The 17,768-nt window shown below is 55.7% G+C and overlaps 2 protein-coding genes across 9 annotated transcripts in view; one reads left to right on the forward strand and one right to left on the reverse strand.

Annotated features, from left to right (window-relative positions):
* Positions 1 to 432: 432 nt before the first annotated feature.
* BRAT1 (BRCA1 associated ATM activator 1) lies at positions 433 to 14,637 on the reverse strand. 8 transcript variants are annotated; one of them, XM_081255434.1, is made up of 15 exons: positions 14,619 to 14,637; positions 13,616 to 13,803; positions 13,390 to 13,532; positions 9,374 to 9,528; positions 7,195 to 7,342; positions 6,322 to 6,694; positions 5,929 to 6,042; positions 4,797 to 4,888; positions 3,971 to 4,089; positions 3,710 to 3,896; positions 3,407 to 3,480; positions 2,232 to 2,334; positions 2,011 to 2,109; positions 1,665 to 1,831; positions 433 to 1,345 (listed from the first exon to the last, which is right to left on the reverse strand). In XM_081255434.1, the coding sequence occupies exons 3-15, from the start codon at positions 13,514 to 13,516 to the stop codon at positions 647 to 649; spliced, it is 2,457 nt and encodes an 818-aa protein (XP_081111560.1). In that variant the 5' UTR covers positions 13,517 to 13,532; positions 13,616 to 13,803; positions 14,619 to 14,637; the 3' UTR covers positions 433 to 646. The 8 variants fall into 8 exon arrangements, with proteins under 8 accessions (XP_081111560.1, XP_081111562.1, XP_081111563.1 ...); XM_081255436.1 differs by lacking the exon at positions 14,619 to 14,637 and adding an exon at positions 14,390 to 14,612 and having other exon boundaries at positions 13,616 to 13,752; XM_081255437.1 differs by lacking the exon at positions 14,619 to 14,637 and adding an exon at positions 14,390 to 14,612 and having other exon boundaries at positions 7,195 to 7,339.
* A 2,238-nt stretch (positions 14,638 to 16,875) lies between these two features.
* Positions 16,876 to 17,768, forward strand: part of IQCE (IQ motif containing E) — a 39,044-nt gene continuing 38,151 nt past the window's right edge. Inside the window, exon 1 of the mRNA XM_081255448.1 lies at positions 16,876 to 17,025. Within this exon, the coding sequence (XP_081111574.1) occupies positions 16,990 to 17,025 (36 nt within the window). The 5' untranslated portion in view covers positions 16,876 to 16,989. The remainder of the gene's footprint in view (positions 17,026 to 17,768) is intronic.

Genomic DNA, 17,768 nt, shown 5'->3' on the forward strand with positions numbered 1-17,768 from the left:
ATAGCAGGGCTCGGACTGGTGTACCATCTGTTTGGTCCCCTGAGGACCAGCCCAGAGCTCAACTCCCCTGACGTTACCGCTGGCGACTCCACATGCCTGGTGAGTTGAAATGGTGAGCTCTGAACTGCTACAAGGTCAAGCTGATTCTGGGGGTTCAGAGACTGAAAACCTGGCTTGGTTAGACCTGGGGTCACTATCGTCAGGGGCCAGGGACCAAGGCCAGACACCCTCCAGCCTGAGCTGTTTGCTCTCTGACCTTGTGTGTCCCTGGGGCATGGTGGGATCCAAGCAGAGGAACCACCCCTCCATGCCAAGGAAGCACGTGGCCACTGTGCAGAGGGTCCCCCCCCCACCCAATGTTTCTCCAAGCCCCCACCAGGCCTGGGGCCTACCCCTGGGCAGTCTTAGAACACTGTGCTCACCCAGTGGCACCGTCAAATCACATTTATTCTGAGTAGAAAATAAGCCACTTCTTCAGCAATACATCAAAATGTGGGGCACTTTGCGCTTGCTGGACTCACCTGGTCCTGGCTTCCCTGGAGGGCCCCTTGTGCAGCCAGGCCAGACTAGAGCCCTCAGGATGGCAGGGCCCAAGGAAGGGACGTGGTGCAGCAGCAGGGTCCTGGGGAGGTTGCCACTAGGCTGGTCAGTAGCAGTCTGCCTCGTTCTCCCCAAGGACGCCCACGGCAGCCAGCACGTCCTGCAGGAGGGACTGGGGGCTCTTCTCCACATGGTCACTGCTCTCAGCCAGAGTGTCCCGAAGGCCCTCCAGGTCTATAGACCTCAGCACAGCTACGATGGCCCTGGGCTCCAGGTACCCCAGGGGCTGACCCTGCTCACCTGCCTGCCATCTCTGCAGGGTGGCCTCCACAGAGGCCACGTTGGGACTGTCCCCCGCCTCCTGCGGGCTGCCACAGGGAGCAGCCTTGGCCCTCAGGAATAGGAGAAGATCACAGGACTTCTGGGCCACAGCTCGGTCACAGTCAAACAAGGCACGGAAGGCAAACTCAAAGAGCTGCACACGGCAGAGCAGCTGCAGGGCCTGGGCCAGCATGCCAGGTGGGGCTGTCTCAGGCAGGGCCACGGCATAGGGACAGTGGGAGCCGCGCTGACCCAGCAACTGCTCCAGGAACACCAGTGCCAGCTCGAGGCCCTGGGCCCTCACCTCCCAGTCCAAGTCCCTGCTCGCCGCGTGGAGCACTCTGGCCACAAACCACTCCACGTCTTCAGCTACGTCACCATGGTCATCCCTCAGCCACTCAGTGAAGACCTGCATGACGGCCCTCCGGGGGAAGCCCTCCGAGTCTGTGGAGAGGACGTGTAGAAGCTCCGCGAGCTGGCTCTTCTGGAGGACAGAGTGGGAAGAGGGCGGAGGGGCCAGGGAGTCGAGTTCCTGCTCACGGGCTCGGGGTGCAGCAGGGAGAACCCCCATGAGGACCCCCTGCCACGCTCGGCTTCCTTCAGGCGATGTGCCCTTCAGCCCCCCATCTGCCCACCGTCAAATGGGGGTGGCCGTGTCCAAGTGACAGGGCTTCCAGGAAGCGGAGCCAGAGATTCAGGGGACACGCCTGACCCCGAATGCCACCCCTAGGCGGCAGACCCACTCCACCCTGGCATGAGGACAGCCGCCAGGTGGGCCCATGGCCACAGGACCCACTGCCTACCTGCTGAGCCCCTGGGCACTCAGGGCTGGCACACAGGCCCCAGGTAGACAGCTGCCCTGTGGCAGTCACTGCGCTCGCGCGGACGTAACTCTCAGGGTCTCGCAGAAGCTGCTTGGTGAGCTCGGGCACCTCTGAAGCAAGTAGCACTTGTCTGAAGCCGGCCCGCCCTGGGGGTCCAAGAAGCCACAACCAGCTGTGACCAAAAGCTGAGTCCACGGCCTCTCCTCGCTCCCCAAAGGCAGCCTAGGTAGTCCGAGTTCCCAACTACCTGGGACAACGGTGTGCCAAGGCCAGGCCAGCCCTCCCACAGGGACCCCCAGCCCCCGGCCCCGCACCCTGCACTCACCTCCCCAGTGTCTGGTCATTTGGGTCAGGAACTCGAGGCCTGAGTCCCTCACCTCCCAGCAGGGGCTGCACAGGCGCTTCTGTAGCACAGGAAGCAGCTCTGGGGCAGGAGGAACGGTTCAGAGGGGCCCGGGCCATGTCCACCCTGCCTTCCCACCCAGCCCCCAGTCGCCTCCATCCCTGCTCCTCCCTCAGTTCACCCCTGGGAGGGGCTGGGATCACCTCTGAGGAACAGCTGGGTGTGGGGGTCCAAGTCGCAGCAGCCGGGGGTCTTGGGTGAGCTCAGGAGCCACCTCAGCGTGGCCTGGAAGGCCTTCTTCAGAACCTGGAGCGGGAAGAGTGGGGCTGCAGAGCCAGGAGGGATGAGCTGGCCCGCCTGCCCCCGTCCACCTTCCAGTGCCCCTGCCCCCGCCCCCACCCTGGGGTGTAAGATGGGGACGGGGTACATGGGGAGAGGGAACACTGGACTTCATTTTTACGAGGCAGAAGCCTCTGGAAGCGGCAGACTGGCATCCAAGACTAGAGAGAGAGAAGAGAAGGGGGCGGCTCTTGTCAGGAAGCCCCGCTACCGGGGAAATGAAACTTCTGCACCAAAACAGGAGGAACTACCCACGGCACCTTTTCCTGAAAGCCCCAGAATCTGCCAGGCTTATCATCCAGTCTCCCCACTACCTGCTCAGTACACATGCTAATCCTGCACCCCCAGAGCATGACTCAACCCTGGGGCTACAAGAACGGGGAGATTTGCAGGAAACCTCAATGAGAGCTGGGACTCCAAGCGTTAAGGCCCACCTGGTTCTAGTTTACATCTCTCATGGAGAATTCCTTGTAAGACTGCATCCTCTCCCTGCTTTCCACGGCCCAGTGACCGCTCACTCAATCTCCACCAATGCCAGGCCCTGGGCCGAACCCTGTGCAGCTGCCTGCCCCTTGAAACTCACTTTAAGAAGCAATTCTGGGGACTTCCCTGGTGGCGCAGTGGTTAAGAATCCGCCTGCCAATGCAGGGGGCACGGGTTCGAGCCCTGGTCCAGGAAGATCCCACATGCCGCGGAGCAGCTAAGCCCGTGTGCCACAACTAGTGAGCCTGCGCTCTAGAGCCCGTGAGCCACAACTACTGAGCCCACAAGCCAGAACTGCTGAAGCCCGCTGCACCTAGAGCCCATATGCTCCGCAACAATAGAAGCCACTGCAATGAGAAGCCCGCACACCGCAACGAAGAGTAGCCCCTGCTCGCCACAACTAGAGAAAGCCCGCGTGCAGCAACAGCCAAAATTTTAAAATTAATTAAAAAAAAAAAAAAAAAAAAGAGGCAATTCTGGCCCCCGAGAGGCCTGCAGGGGTGCCCGGCCTCTGCCTCCCCGCCCCTTCCCTCCACCCTGCACCCCGTGCATGTACCGTGGAGCTGGACTCAGGGCTCACGAGGTACTCCAGGAGGACGGAAAGCACCTGCGTCACCAACTCCTGAGGGCCTGAGGCAGACGTGGATGTGGCTGAAGCACCCCACCTCCTAGCCTGGGGCCTCCCCAGCCCACAGGTGCGGCAACCCAAGGAAAACAGGGGACAGAACCCATGGGTCAGCTGAATCCCAGCCCCTGCCCCAGAGGAGACATGCAGAAGACAGCAGTCTTGGGACATCTCTGAGTAGCTGTGGGGCTCGCCCAACACCCAAGCTGTGCAGGAGAAAGCATTCTCACTTACCGGTCCCCTGAGACAGCGCCCCCAAGAAATCCAGAGCAGCTCGCTGGACCCGGCCACAGCCCACCAGGATCGCACAGAGACGGCCGCCCACATCGGAGGTGGGGGCCGCTGAGCCACTGCAGAGCCGCAGTATTGTCACCACAGCCTCAAGCAGGGGCGCCTGCGGCCAGGGCGAGGGGCGCTGGGGCTGGGGGAGGAGGGAGGGTCAATGCAGGCCACGAGTCCCACTGCCAGTGTGGACCTGGGCCGGGCCGTACCTACCAGCGGCTGCAGCAGCCCCAGGTGGGCCAGAGAGCAGCTCAGGAGACCCACACAGGCCGACTTGGAGGAGAGAAGCGTGTCCACCGTCATCGAGTCGCCTGCGGCCCCCTCCAGCAAGCCTAGAGGGCGACCAGAAACAGCTCCCGGTTAGCGGGCACCTCCTGTGTGGCCACTGAAGGCCTTGCCACTGGCCACTGCTTCATACCAGAGACCAGGCCCGGAGGTTCCGAGCAGGTGGCTCGTCCAGGGTAGGGTCCAGCCGGCCGGAGCTGAGGTCTGAACCTGGCTGCAGGGCTCTCGAGCAGTCCCACTCTCCCTGCAGCCCATGCCTGGGCCGGTTTCCGCCAGTCAGAGGCCCATCTCTACACTCGACGTGGGGCTCCGAGGCACAGCTGGGCCCCCTTCTCTAATCCTCACCCCATCGTGCAGTTGAAGCAAGACGAGTTGCAGCGAGGAAACTCACTCTGCCATCACAGACCTGACCTTCTGGGAGGACGAGTGCCAAGCCTGTGTGCCTGCTCTGGGTCAGGAACCATCCACGTGGCCCAGGCCCCCGGTCACCACCACCAACTGCCAAGGTCAGCTGCTCTGGGGGCCACTCCAGCTGATGCCCACAGGGGGCAATACTGCCCTATGAACTCCCAGGTGGGGACGTGAGCAGCGGTCACACCTGGGACGGCAGCCTACACCGCAGCCACCTTCACTCTTAGGTGGGGTGGCAAGCCAGGTACCCCGCTGCCCATCAGCCCACCCTGGCCCCAAGGACATTCTCAGGACCCCAGGGTCCTGCCTTCCTGCACCTGCCCACCCTTCCCAAGCAGCCTACCTGGGGGTCCAGGGGCTTGAGCAGCAGCCTCCAGGACACAGGCCAGGGGCTGGAGGAGGAGGCCGAAGGCCTGGGTGCTCAGTGCCTGCGGACTGAAGGCAGAGGACACGGTGAGGGCTGCCCCGCCCTCAGGCAAGCTGGCTACCCTCCTAATATCCCCAGCGAGTCTGGGCCAAAGGGGTCAGTGCTCGGGATCTGGACACCCCCTTGAGAAACAGCCTCCCTGTAAGCACTGTGACCAGCACTCACACCACTGGCATGGGACTCCAAGGAGCTGCTCGAGCGCGCCACCCAGGCCCCAGGAAGAGCCTGGGGAAGGCCTGGCCACACCCACCCCGATGGGCGGTGCCTGCTCAGGGCCAGAGGGATGGGATGCCCCACCTCCTGATAGTACTCCCAGTGCTGAGATATCCTTTCCTACGTTCTGGAACGTGGTCTCGCCGATGTGCTCGGGCCCAGAAGCTGGTACAGAGCTCGCCCCCCAAGCCAGCCGCCCAATCCTTCCCTCTCCCTTCGGACCACTCCCTCTCTCTGAACATCCGGAGACCCTGGAGCCCAGAGTCAGGCTTGCATCGTGTCCCCAGCGCCCTGTGCCCACTTTCACCCCAGACCTGGGCCAACAAGACCAGCTCTAGTCCGCCCGAAACCCTGGAATGATTTCTCTTCCTTCCCACCTCTCCGGACCCCACACTCCCTTCCTGGTAGGGCGCACATCTCTCTCCCTCTGGGAATCTGTCCTGTCACTCCTGTCTACTGGGTCCCCCTCCACCGTCCCACAGCCCCTAGTACCCGCCCCCCGCAGTGGCATGCACACGGGATGGCCCAGGATCCACATGGTGAGGCCACTGGGGAGGTGGAGAAGGCAGCTGAGCAGGTCCTGAGTATGAATCCAGCCCTGCTCTGAGCACGGCTGCTCCAAGAGTCTCTTTTATCTTTGGGGAGCCTGTGAAAAACCTATTCCACCACTAAAAAATGTAGAAGCCGGAGCCTATGCCAACACCTTGGTGATAACCCACGGACTGCCTGGCCATGCCCCGGCCAGCTGCCTCTGACTGATCTCTGGTTCCAGGAGCTCCCCTGAAGTTCCCTGACCTCTGGGCCCGCCTCACACAACATGAACCCCAATCCTTACCAGTCCTGCAGTTTCAGGATCCCCAAAGCCAGAGGCCCTGCATGTGTGGGGCTCAAGCGGCTCAGAGTCTGGGCCAAAGTCTCCCACAGGCCATGGTCAGAGCTCGGCGCAGAACTGCAGAGGAGGAGCCCAGGAAGAGAACGTCATTCCCCCATCCTGCCCACACCGTGCCCGGGGGGCCGCCGTGGCCTGGGCTGGGTGTGCCGGCTGAGACGGAAGGCCCTTCCCAGGTGTGCGGGTTTTCAGACCCCCTCTGGTGTCCCCTCTACTCGAGGCAGCGTTCTCGGGCAGCCAGGGAGATGTGGCCCAGGTGTGATGGCTGCCCCAAGACTTCCCGAAGAAAACGAGCCCCCCCTCCTGCCCACCCCACCAGCTGCGCCCCGGGGGCCTGACCGGGCCACGCTGAGAAGGAGATCCACGAGCGAGTGTGAGGCTGGGACAGGGTCTTTCTCGAGTAGGCGGGCCACAAGGGGGCTCAGCCGCACCCAAAGGCCTTGCGTCCAAAGGCCGTGGCAGTGCCCAAACACGGTGGTCAGGACACTCAGGGCCTGTGTGACCTGCGGGGTGGCTGTGGAGCACAGGGAGTCTTCGATGTGACCCACAATCTTCTGGGCACATGCTGGCCAGTCACAAGCCTGCGGACTACAGCGACCCTCGGCTGGGACTCGCATTGCCAAGTCCAGGATGTGCACCAGGAGCTGCCCGGCTGCCGAGGCCACAAACAGGCTGGGATCTCCCTGCAGGGAGAAGATGGTGTCAACAGCACCTGGTGGGGGGAGGGACAACGGGTGGGGAGAGAAACAGGGTTCAACTGGACAGAGTCCATGGTGACAGCAGAGACGCTGAAACCGCTGAGCAGCTTCAACCACTGGACTTCAGACCCTCACGGGCAGAACTCAGAAACCACCCAATGCGGAGGCACTGTCAGAGGCCAGCCTCCCCGCTACCCAGAGGCAAAGGAATCAGAGTGGAGGGTTCACAGGGCGAGGGGCTTTAGAACCCTGTGGCCACTTGGGATTCTTCTCATCAGTTTCCAAGCCACCCCAACCGCTGGGTCTCACCTACAAGCCACAGGACACTGTACACCCTTGAGGGGCCTCCAACCCTTGGGTACCCCGAATGTTCCTCACAACAGCCCTGCGATACCACAGCCACTTTCACGTTCAGAGGAAGAGAGCCGGCAAGGTGCAGTGATTTCCCAGGAGTCGCACAGCATCAGGCACGGCCAGGGCAGAGGCAGAAGGCAGGGCAGACGGGTGCACTCACCACAGGCGGCAAGGAAGCGCAGGGCACTAGGATGCTGTGCCAGGGTGTGCAGGCCCTGAATCCAGCCGCTGCGCACAGTGGGGGCCGTCCAGGCCGCTCCTCCCAGGGGGCCCACCTCCCCAAAGAGCATGGGCAGCAGCTCCCCCTGCTGGGAAGCAGAGAAGGAAGTGGTGACCTGAGCAAGTTCCCAGGGAACCACACATCAGAGATGGCTTTTCTATCGTTCACAGCTGGTCGAGGCACTTCTTTGGGGGAATTTCTCGTGAGCTGCCGACACAAAGAGCCCGTGAGAGGTGGCAGGTGGCCATCAGAGCCAGCCGATGGCAGCCACAGCACTGCGAACTCTGCCTTCCAGGGGAGAGAACTTCGGAACGGAGAACTGGGTTCTACATAAAGGCACATCAACCCTGTCACAGTTCACTTCAGAAACCCTTCCCCCAAATAGCCCACCAACTGCAACGCCAAAGGTCCCCCTCTGACGACGACATGCTGCGCTCAAGGACCCCCAAAGGTCTCCACAGCCTACTGGGCTCTTGTGCTTGGCACTCGGGGTCCTCCAGGACAGCTGCCCTCCTCCAGGTGTCCCCTACCCTGGATCAGCCAGCATGCCCCGTGAGTCAGGCCTAGCCCCGCTGCAATACACCTGCTCAAACCCCTTACAACCCAGCTGCAAGACCACTGCCCCTACGAAGCTGACCACCCACCCCGTCAGCAGGCAGTGGCTAGCTCCCCGCTCAGTCCCCACCTGCTCGTGGACGGCCACAGGACAATAACGCATTGTCCTGATCTGCTGCCACGTGCACAAGATTCTTGTTCACTACACGGTGCCAACACAATGAGTGGGAAACTCGGGGGCTGCCTCTTACCAACGGAGCCCCTCACTGGTGAAGCTACTAGCTCTGAGCCTTGTCCATCTTGACAATAAAATGCTGGTCCCCACCCTCAAGTCACCTCAGACTCCAGGGTAAGGGACCACAGGGCCTCGGAGACACACTTCCAGTCACTCAAGGGATGACTCTAACTCCGCAGCGGCCTCGAGGCCTTGAGGGGTGTTGCTGGAGGCGGCAGCTCACAGGGCAGGCCCTCTGTGGGATCTCGCGTCACCGAAATGCGCCCCCAGAGCTACAGCCTCTCCCTGGGGGAAGCTCGTAGCCAATGGGAAGGTAAAAAGGCTCAGGCCCCTGCCTCAAGTAGTTTGTCCACATGTCCCCTGCCCAGACACCATCTACTGATGAGCATCTGGCTGCTGAAGGGCCTTAGGGCTGCCAGACCCCCCGGGAGTCTATGAAGGGCCAGGTGAAAAGGGAACGGGAGCCCAAGCCAGTGCAACGGGCCCAGGACAGAGAGCAACCTTCCACTGCAACTCAGAGCCCGAACGTGCCCGTGTCCCTCGTCCCCACGTACAGGGGGCCAACCACCAGACTGAAGTCAGTGGTCTTCTAAGCCTCTAAAGCCATGGTCAACCTTGGGGAGGAAGAGGCGGCTGTGGAGAAGTAGAGATGGGAACTGGGAAGTACTCAGGAAATCAGTGAAGTTGGGGAAGGCCATGGGACTGGGACTGAGGATTTACTTTCAGAGAAGCAGATGGTGTAACAGAGCATTCGAACAGTGTGACTCTTCAGGGTCTAGTGTGAGCTCTGCCAGTTCTGTGGGATTCTTATATTGAGCCCTCACTGTCTCCTAATCCACGAAAAAGATGAAGACTCCTGACCTGCTTACTGGCCAGGGCGCCCAGGATAACATGAATGTGATTTTGTAAACTGAGGTGTTTTACCAACCGCGAAGCACCAGAGGTATGGGTGGATTATCATACATGAAGTCACTTCCTAAAACACGCTTCAGTGTGGACCATCCTGGGAAGCCTGTCCCACGGCGAGCTGGGGTGGGCTAGGCCCCCGGAGCCTGCACTGCTGAACTGAGGGACCCCCAGGAAGGGCAGCGTCGGAGCAGAGAGCCGGCCCCAGCTCTGCCGTATTCTAAAATGTTCACCGTTCACCCCAACATCACTCCTGGTGAGTGTTTCAAAGGAGAATTCTACTCAGGAATAAAAACCTTGCGGCACACGTCAAGATACGGGGGCAAAACAAGCTTCGGAGACGTAGGGGTCATGGCAGCCACCACTGCTTTGTGTACCTGCAGGAGAAGGTGGGTCACTCAGGTGGGGAGGACTCAGGCTCACCTGAAGATACTGGAAGCAGTTTTCCTGGGCTGCAAATATCCCTGCGAGGCGGAGTGAGAAGGAGAGGATTCTGGAACTTAGGTCCTGGGATTTCACCACGTGGAACAGCAGCTCTACCAGGCAGGGATTTTCCTGTAGTAACAAGAGACTGGACCCTGGAGACAGGCCCAGCCGGGAAGCATGTTACCAGGGGCACAGTGCATGCCTCCCTAAGGGACCATTCTTCTGGCAACCCCCAGACTCCCTTTCTCTCAGGCTATTAGACTTAGCAGTCCAACTGGGAGGAAATAGTTGCAACAACCGCCACAAAGGATCCATAACTTTAATTCAATGAGGGGAGACAATATAGAAAGCCAATACCTTAACCACAGGCAAGGGACCTGGACAGAATATACAAATGGCCAGCAAACCACAAAAGATGTCCTGCCTTGCTGATTATGAAAAAGAAATGCAACTTAAAGCAGAAGACAATTTTCACCTCTCCAATGGGTACTTTTCTCTTAAACTGAGAATACGAAAGCAAGAAGCACAATGGAACAGGCATTCTTTTCCAGACGTGGCATCTAAAACGTCTATACCTAACTGCTCTGTCATTCCAAAACACGGATAGGGTGGGGGAGGGGGAGGGGAAGGAAATCTGGGGCAGCACTTGGGGGGCTTCCACTGCGAGGCCCTCGTGAAAGGACAATGAATGGCACAGTAAGGAGGAAAAAACAGGCTGAAGGAGAGAGAAGCAGGAATCAAAGAAACCAAAAACGTGTGGGCAAACCTCAAAAAGCACTGACTTTAAACATTAAGTAACTTTTGAAGGAGTTTAAAACAAAACAGAATCAAAATACCAGACAACAAACCACAGAAGACTGGACTGAGCTGGAGTGAAAGTGCCCGAGGCTCCGTGTGTGGTTGGCGCAGAAGACAGAACTTCTAACTGACTTTCAACTTTTAAAATCCAGTTTGCATGTAAGAGTAACCCCTAAAAACGTAAGTGGAATGCTTCAAAACTTCACTTCAAAACCAGAAAGACTGAAAAAACAAAAGCTTTATTAATCCAATGGGGGGGGGGCCGCAGAAAAGGAGGCAAAAGGCATGACAGGCATGGAAAACATGTTTTAAATGCAAAAGAATATAGTAAAAACAGGTTCAAATGTAACAGTAAACTCAACAAACTAAACTGTCCATTAGAATAAAGAGCTGTGCAGACTAGATCAAGAACCAAAGGCTAGCATCACACTGTGTGTAAGAAACAATGAAGCGTGACAACACAGAAGGCCACATTTGTAAGGGCTGAAAAGATACAGTTGGCAAATCCTAATTTCTGAAAAGCTGCTGCAGCAAGAGTACATCAAACAAAACTGACTTTAAAGCAAAAAGCTCTGCCAGAGCTTTAGAAAGAAACTCATTGCTCAAACAGCCAAATCCTGGAAGATATAACAGTCTAAGACTGTACATACCTAACCTAACTTCAAACTATACAAAGGGGGAAAAGAGACAGAATTTCAAAGAGAAATTGTTGAGTCCACCATCTCAAAGATTTTCACATATCTCTCAAAAACAATTAAGCAAACAAATTAGCAAGAACATCACAGGTTTTAACAATGTAAACTTTAAAGGACAAGTATGGAGACTACATTCTTTTCATCATGTACAACACTGAGGAAAATACATATAGGCTGGGGGAGGAGGGAATAGAGGTTAACTGCTAATGGATACCAGGTTTCTTCTAAAGGGATGAAAATGTTGCAAAATTAACTTTGGATGGTGGCAAAACTGTGTGAATTTACTAAAAACCACTGAATTACACACTTTAAATAGATCAATTTCATGGTATGTAAACTGTATCTCAAATAAAGCTATTTAAAAATAATATTTAATAGAGTTACCATATAATCCAGCAATCCCATTCCTGTGCATATATCTGGAGAAAACCATAGTTCGAAAAGATACATGCACCCCAAAATTCATCGCAGCACTATTTACAACAGCCAAGACATGGAAGCAACCTAAGTGTCCAGCGACAGATATGGATAAAGATGTGTGTGTGTGTGTGTGTGTAGAAAGGACTATCACTCAGCCATAAAAAAGAATGAAATAATGCCATTTGCAGCAACATGCATGAACCTAGAGGTTATCATACTAAGTGAAGTAAGTCAGACAGAGAAAGACATCATATGATATCACTTATATGTGGAATCTAAAAAAAAAGATACAAATTAACTTATTTACAAAACAGAAACAGACTCACAGACATAGAAAACAAACTTATGGTTACTAAAGGGGAAAGGGGGGTATAAATTAGGAGTTTGGGATTAGTAGATACAAACTACTATATATAAAATAAACAATAAGGTTCTACTGTATAGCACAGGGAGCTAGAGTCAATACCTTGTAACAAACTATAATAGAAAAGACTCTGAAAAAATATGTGTGTATATATATACAAAAAAAAACCCAAATCACTTTGCTGTACACCAGAAACTAACACAACACTGTAAATCAGCTATACTTCAATTAAAAAGATTTTTTAAAAATTTAACTACTAGGCCACAATTGAGGACTCCATAAATACCAAAAAATAATATCCTATAGAGAAATCTATAGAATATGTGCAAAAATGGTCTGTGTACTACGCCACGATAAAAGCCTCAACAGATATAAAAGAATCAACATACAAATACTTTCTAACTCCAATGAAATAAATTAGAAATCAGTAATAAAAAGACTGAAAAAAAAAACCCATGCCATGAATCTAAAGATACCCTTTTAAATATTGATAATTTGTGGATGAAGAGATATTATAATGAAAAGTATGAAATATTTGGAAGTAAATCACAACAAAAGCACCGCATAGTAAGACTTGCAGGGTGCAGCTAAAGTGATTCCTTCAGAGACATGTGTAGCCTTAAATGCATCTATGAGAAAACAAAACAGACCTAGATACTCAACTCAAAAGAGGGTAAAAGAACAGGGTAAACCAAAGAAACAAATAGCAGAAATTTATGACACTTAATCCACACTAAAACAATTATCAGTCAAACATTTACGCGAGCAGATTTACGTACAAAAAAAGCCATTATGTCGTTATTTATAATAATGACACATTAGAAACACAGACATCTAACAACAGTGGACTAATTGTAAAATTAACGTCCATTCACAGAGCAAACTGACATAGTCAATAAAATCAACGTGTCAGTGGGGAAAACACCCACTAGGACAGTAAGAGAGAAAAAGCAGGATATGTTGTATTTACGGTGTGACCTCATTTTTATAAGAAAAGTACAGAATTATGATGTGTTAAGAAAAAAGACTGAGCTTCCCTGGTGGCGCAGTGGTTGAGAATCTGCCTGCTAATGCAGGGGACACAGGTTCGAGCCTTGGGCTGGGAGGATCCCACATGCCGCAGAGCAACTAGGCCCGTGAGCCACAACTACTGAGCCTGCGCGTCTGGAGCCTGTGCTCCGCAACAAGAGAGGCCGCGATAGTGAGAGGCCCGCGCACCGCGATGAAGAGTGGCCCCCACTTGCCACAACTGGAGGAAGCCCTCGCACAGAAACGAAGACCCAACACAGCAAAAATAAATTAATTAATTAATAAACTCCTACCCCCAACATCTTAAAAAAAAAAAAAAGAAAAAAGACTGGAAGGAAAAAAATGTTTGGAGTGGTTTAATCTTCCTCTTTACTCCTCTATGCTGTTCAAGTTTTATTTAAAGAATATGTATTGCTTACATAATCAGAAAAAAAAACCGATTTCTTAAAACAAAAAAAATGCAATGCAAACAAGATAAGTTTGTCCCGTGGCCTCGGCAGCCACCTAGCGTGGCCTGAATAACAGGAGGTCTGCAGCTCAAGCTCTCCTGATCATCCCCTTAGGTTCAGCTTGCCATGTCCCCAAAGCCAGAGGGAATCTTTAAGATATGAAGGAAGGACACCGGATAGACAGTCCTTCCCGAGGACAGGGGAGCCCGGCACCCTCTGACCTCTGGGGAATGTCAACAGCAGCACCCTCACCCTTACCTGCTTCGGTTATTGTTGTAAACCAGTCCAGCAGCTTCTCCAAGCAAGTGTCATCTGCCACAGGCTGCCTGGGGTCTGCCAAGACGGCACAGAGAGCAGGGAGGAGCCGGGAGCACTCTGGGTCCATGACGAGGCTGGGGTTCCTGCAAAGGCAATGTCAGGGCCAGACCCCACCTGCCCTAGCCACAGGCAGTCCCCATACCTGCCCAGGCCCCAGAACTTTCACCTCAGGCCAGCTGACCACAATCTTCAGATGGAAACTTCAAGTTGCCGGGATGGATGTCAAGCCTCAGCTCAGGTGGGACCGGAGGTTGTCAAGAGCAAGCAGAGCCCTCAATTCTAGCGGTGAACGTGGAAGGGAATCTAAAGTACAGCATGAGGCCTAAGCAGCTCAAAGTCGGCCAACCTGGGACTCTGGTGGGAAGGGAGAACGAAGGGAGCATGAAGCTGACCGAGGCTGCAGGCGGGCCAGAGCGAGGGGCGTGTGCGCGCTCTGGGGCCGGCCACGTGTAGCAGGCAGAGCGGCTCAGTCCAGACTGGAGGTGTGTGTCTGTCCCTCCCAGGGTCAGTGTAAAAACCCTGCAGCAGCAGTGTGCGGGGGGGAAGGCGCCCTGCCCACTGCCGGTTCCTCCCGGGGCGGCAACTGGACCTGCGTGTCCGGCCTGGGAAGGGTCCAGGGAGCCCGTCGGTCCTGTGCGCAGGGTGGGCTCTTGCAGGGGGGTGGGGTGGCCAGTGACTCTGTCTGCCGGGTCAGGAGCAGGCCTGCCTGGGCTGGGGCGCCTGTCTGTCCACCCCTGGCCAGGCTAAGTCCTTGCGCAAGGCGCCCTCCCTGTGGACCCCGCTGAGGACGCCAGGCCGGCGGCCGCGGTGGTGCCGGGGCCCAGCCCGGGCCACGCACGCGGCCCCCAGGCTGCTATCCGGCCCTGGTCCCGGGCCCCGAACCCCGACCCCGCGGGGCCTGCCACAGCGACCGCGACCCCTTCCCTGGCGCGCGCCTCACCCGCTTCGCGTCCGTCACCGCTGCAGGCCCCGCCCCGTACAGTGCGACCCGCCGGGCTTGGAGGGGGCGAGGACGGGGACGGCGGGCGTGGGGAACCGTGAAATCGCCCTGGAGGCGACTCTGAGAGCCCAGAGGGCCCAGGCTCGGGGAACGAGCTCAGGCTGAGAAGGACAGGCCACCGCCGAACACGTCCACCTGACCCATCACCCACCCCCACCGGGACGCTCACAAATACGCGCTCGAGGATCCGGCAGGCTTTGCGCCCGGAAGGCAGGGCTTTTCGGCGGAAGGGGCGTGGCTATGCATGAAGGGGCGTGGCCTCGCCGGCCAAAGGACCATGTGTCTGCGCGGGCAAGCGAAGCAAAGCGCCAGCCGCGAAGTAGACAGATCTTCCTCCGCTTGGAATGGGGTTTCATCCCGTTTGTAAGTCCAAAATGCATTTAATGCCCCTAACCCACCCAACATCATAGCTTAGCGTAACCTACCTAAAACTTGCTCAGAACAATTCCATTAGCCTACAGTTGGGCAAAATCATCTACCTCAAAGCCTATTTTATAATAAAGTGTTGAATATGTCATGTAATTGATGGAATACTGTACTGAAAGTGAAAAACAGGATGGTTGTCTGGGTACAGAATGGCTGTACGTGGATGGTTTTTTACCCTTGTGATTGCGTGGTTGACTGGGAGCTGCAGCTCGCCGCTGCAGCCCAGCGTCACGAGAAAGGATCCTACCTACCGCATATCGGCAGCATGGGAGAAGATCAAAATTCCAAATTTGAAGTACGGTTTCTACTGAATATGAATTGCTTTTGCACCACTGTAAAGTCAAAACACTGTAAGTGGAAGCATGGAAATTCTGGAACCGTCTGTAACTAAGAGAAAGTATGTGAAACAGATGCAGGAAGGGCAGGGGGTTTGCGGAGCCCCAGCAGAGGGAGAGGAGCAAGAGGTACTGGCGCATAGGTAGTTTAGATCGTGAAAGCACTTGTCTGCCACGTGAACAATACCCCGAGGAAGCAGATGGAAGTTAAGAAGGTGAGAGGCCTGGTAAGATTCACCTTTTATAAACAACTCTGGTGGCAGCTCAGAGGAGAGCGTGTGGTTTCTTTTAGGATCCATCAGGGCAGGTGTAAAGAGGGAACCAGAACTTGGGGTACAGACTGTACCTGACACCACTCCGGAAACAGGGCTTCACAGAGCAGAGGAGCGCCAATGAGTGAAGGGGATAACTTCAGAACAAATAAAATTTTGCCATTTAAAATACCATTCAAGTAATTGGACCAGCGGCAAAGCGTTATCTGGTAGCTTGTTTTTTTGAGGTGCTAACCATGTGCCAGGCACCATGCTGAATTTTAGCTGTGTTTTCTCCTTCAGTGCCAACAAAAGCCCTGAAACTGTTTCTACTTTGCAGACAAGGAGACGATGGTGAAACTACTAAACCTGGGCTCCTGAGCACTAACCAGCTTGTGGGGAGACAGCGTCCGACCACCGTGTGGCTCACCCGCTTTGTTGTACAGATGAGGAGACTGAAGAAACGAGGGCCATGGACTCATAATAATAGGTGGTGTTAGGATTCGAACAGTAATAACCCGCCAGGCATTCCTCCTGCTACACCACGCTACCCTGTGTGGAGACTCATTCATTTGTTCACCTCATAACAGTGTACTAACACTGTCACACTGTGCTCACTCTGGAACCGGCAACTGCACTAAGCAGTTTAGAGATACTGACTGATTTGATCCTCACCACACGCTTTTCTCCAATTTATATTTGAGGACACAGGCACAGAGAAGTTATGACTTGCCGGGCACCAAATACCTATTGATTGAGCACCTGCTATGTGCCAGACCCTGTTCCAAAGGACAGAGATACAGCCATGAACAAAACACAGCCCTGCTCCAGAGAGCTTACATGCTAGACATGGGAAGTTCTTGTAGATCATAAAGGCCAGGGGGCTGGAAAAATAAAGCAGGGCAGGGGGACAGAGTAAATGCCCTTGGAGGTCTGTATGAAAAGAAAGGGCAGGTTATACTTGCTAATAATTTAGATAAACTTTGCAGCCCAACTCGCCTAAAGATCTTCATGATGCACACTGAATACAGTGAGTGCGAACTCTTATTTTTTATTGTCCTGTGGCTACATCAGAACCCTTGAGCCTAAGGTACCGAGATCAGGAAGATGGTTTTCTGAATGCCAGGCGTTCAGAGCTGGCAGACTGTGGACATCGCAGAAGCCCCTTGTCCCTTTCAACGTTAACCTAATAAATATTAATATCCGGCTCTGCTGACTAGTGAACAGGCTCGCATTGCAGCCTCGGAGGCGGCTGGACTGTTCCAGCTCCGCCCCGCTCTCCGCCCCACACTCTGGGCGCGCAGCCTGTCGACCCGCCGGGGCTCCCCGAACACGCTTACGGTCGGCCCGCCTCGCGGGGCGCCGGCCACATCCGGGGCTCGGGGGCCCGCGCGGTTGCCATGGCAGCGGGGTCGCGGCGGGCTCGCGGGCAGGCCCGGAGGCCGCTGGCAGCCAGGCGGTCGGCGGAGCCCCAGAACCGGACGGCCGTACCTGCAGCGCCTAGGGGCGATCGGGCAGCGCCGCCGCCATGTCCCTGAGCACTGGGGAGCCTGCCTCGGAGACGGTAAGCGCGGAGGGCGGGGAGGTCCCCTGGCTGCCTCTCCCCGCCGGGGCGCGGGCTGGAGGAAGGGGGCGCAGGGCCGGCGATCGCCGGCGACAGCTGCCATTATTGGTACCGCATAAGAGCGGGCCTCCGGCCCCGGCCCGCGTGCGGCTGGCCGGGCGTCGCCGCCCCTCGCCCAGCCTCCAGCCGCCTCTAGTCCCCCGCTCGTCCTTGCACTGGCCGTCACTTCCGGAAAGCCCTCCCGGACACTGCGCCCTCGCTGCTCGGCGCCTGCGAAGCCGGGCCTGTGCCGAGCCAGCGACCGCGGCCCGCCGGGTGACAGAGCTCACTGCGTAAGTGTCCGCCCACTTGGACTTGGTTTACCTGGTGTTTCTGGCGCGCCAGCCATCTGCTGGAGACACTATTGTGGATGAATAAACTGCATTCCAGTGGCGTGAGGTGGGGTGGGGGAGAACAAGGTAAAAAACAGATCATGTCCATCAAGTCAGAAAGCGGAAAGTGCGCTGCAGAAAATAAAACAGCCCATGTGACGGAGGTGGACTGGGGAGGCTGCTTTAGACTGGGTGCCAGGAACAGCCACTCTGAGAAGTCGGAGTGTCCTGATGTCACTGATGAGAAGGAGGCAGTCTGGTAAAGATCAGAGAACAGTGGGACCAGCAGGTTCAAAGGTCCTGGGGTGAGAAAGTGCAGTGGTTCCAGGGCCTGGAAGAAAGCTTGCTGGGATCTCCTCAAGGGCATGGGTG

Source organism: Mesoplodon bidens, assembly GCF_964165515.1.
Source record: "Mesoplodon bidens genome assembly, chromosome: 15".
NCBI lineage: Eukaryota > Metazoa > Chordata > Mammalia > Artiodactyla > Ziphiidae > Mesoplodon > Mesoplodon bidens.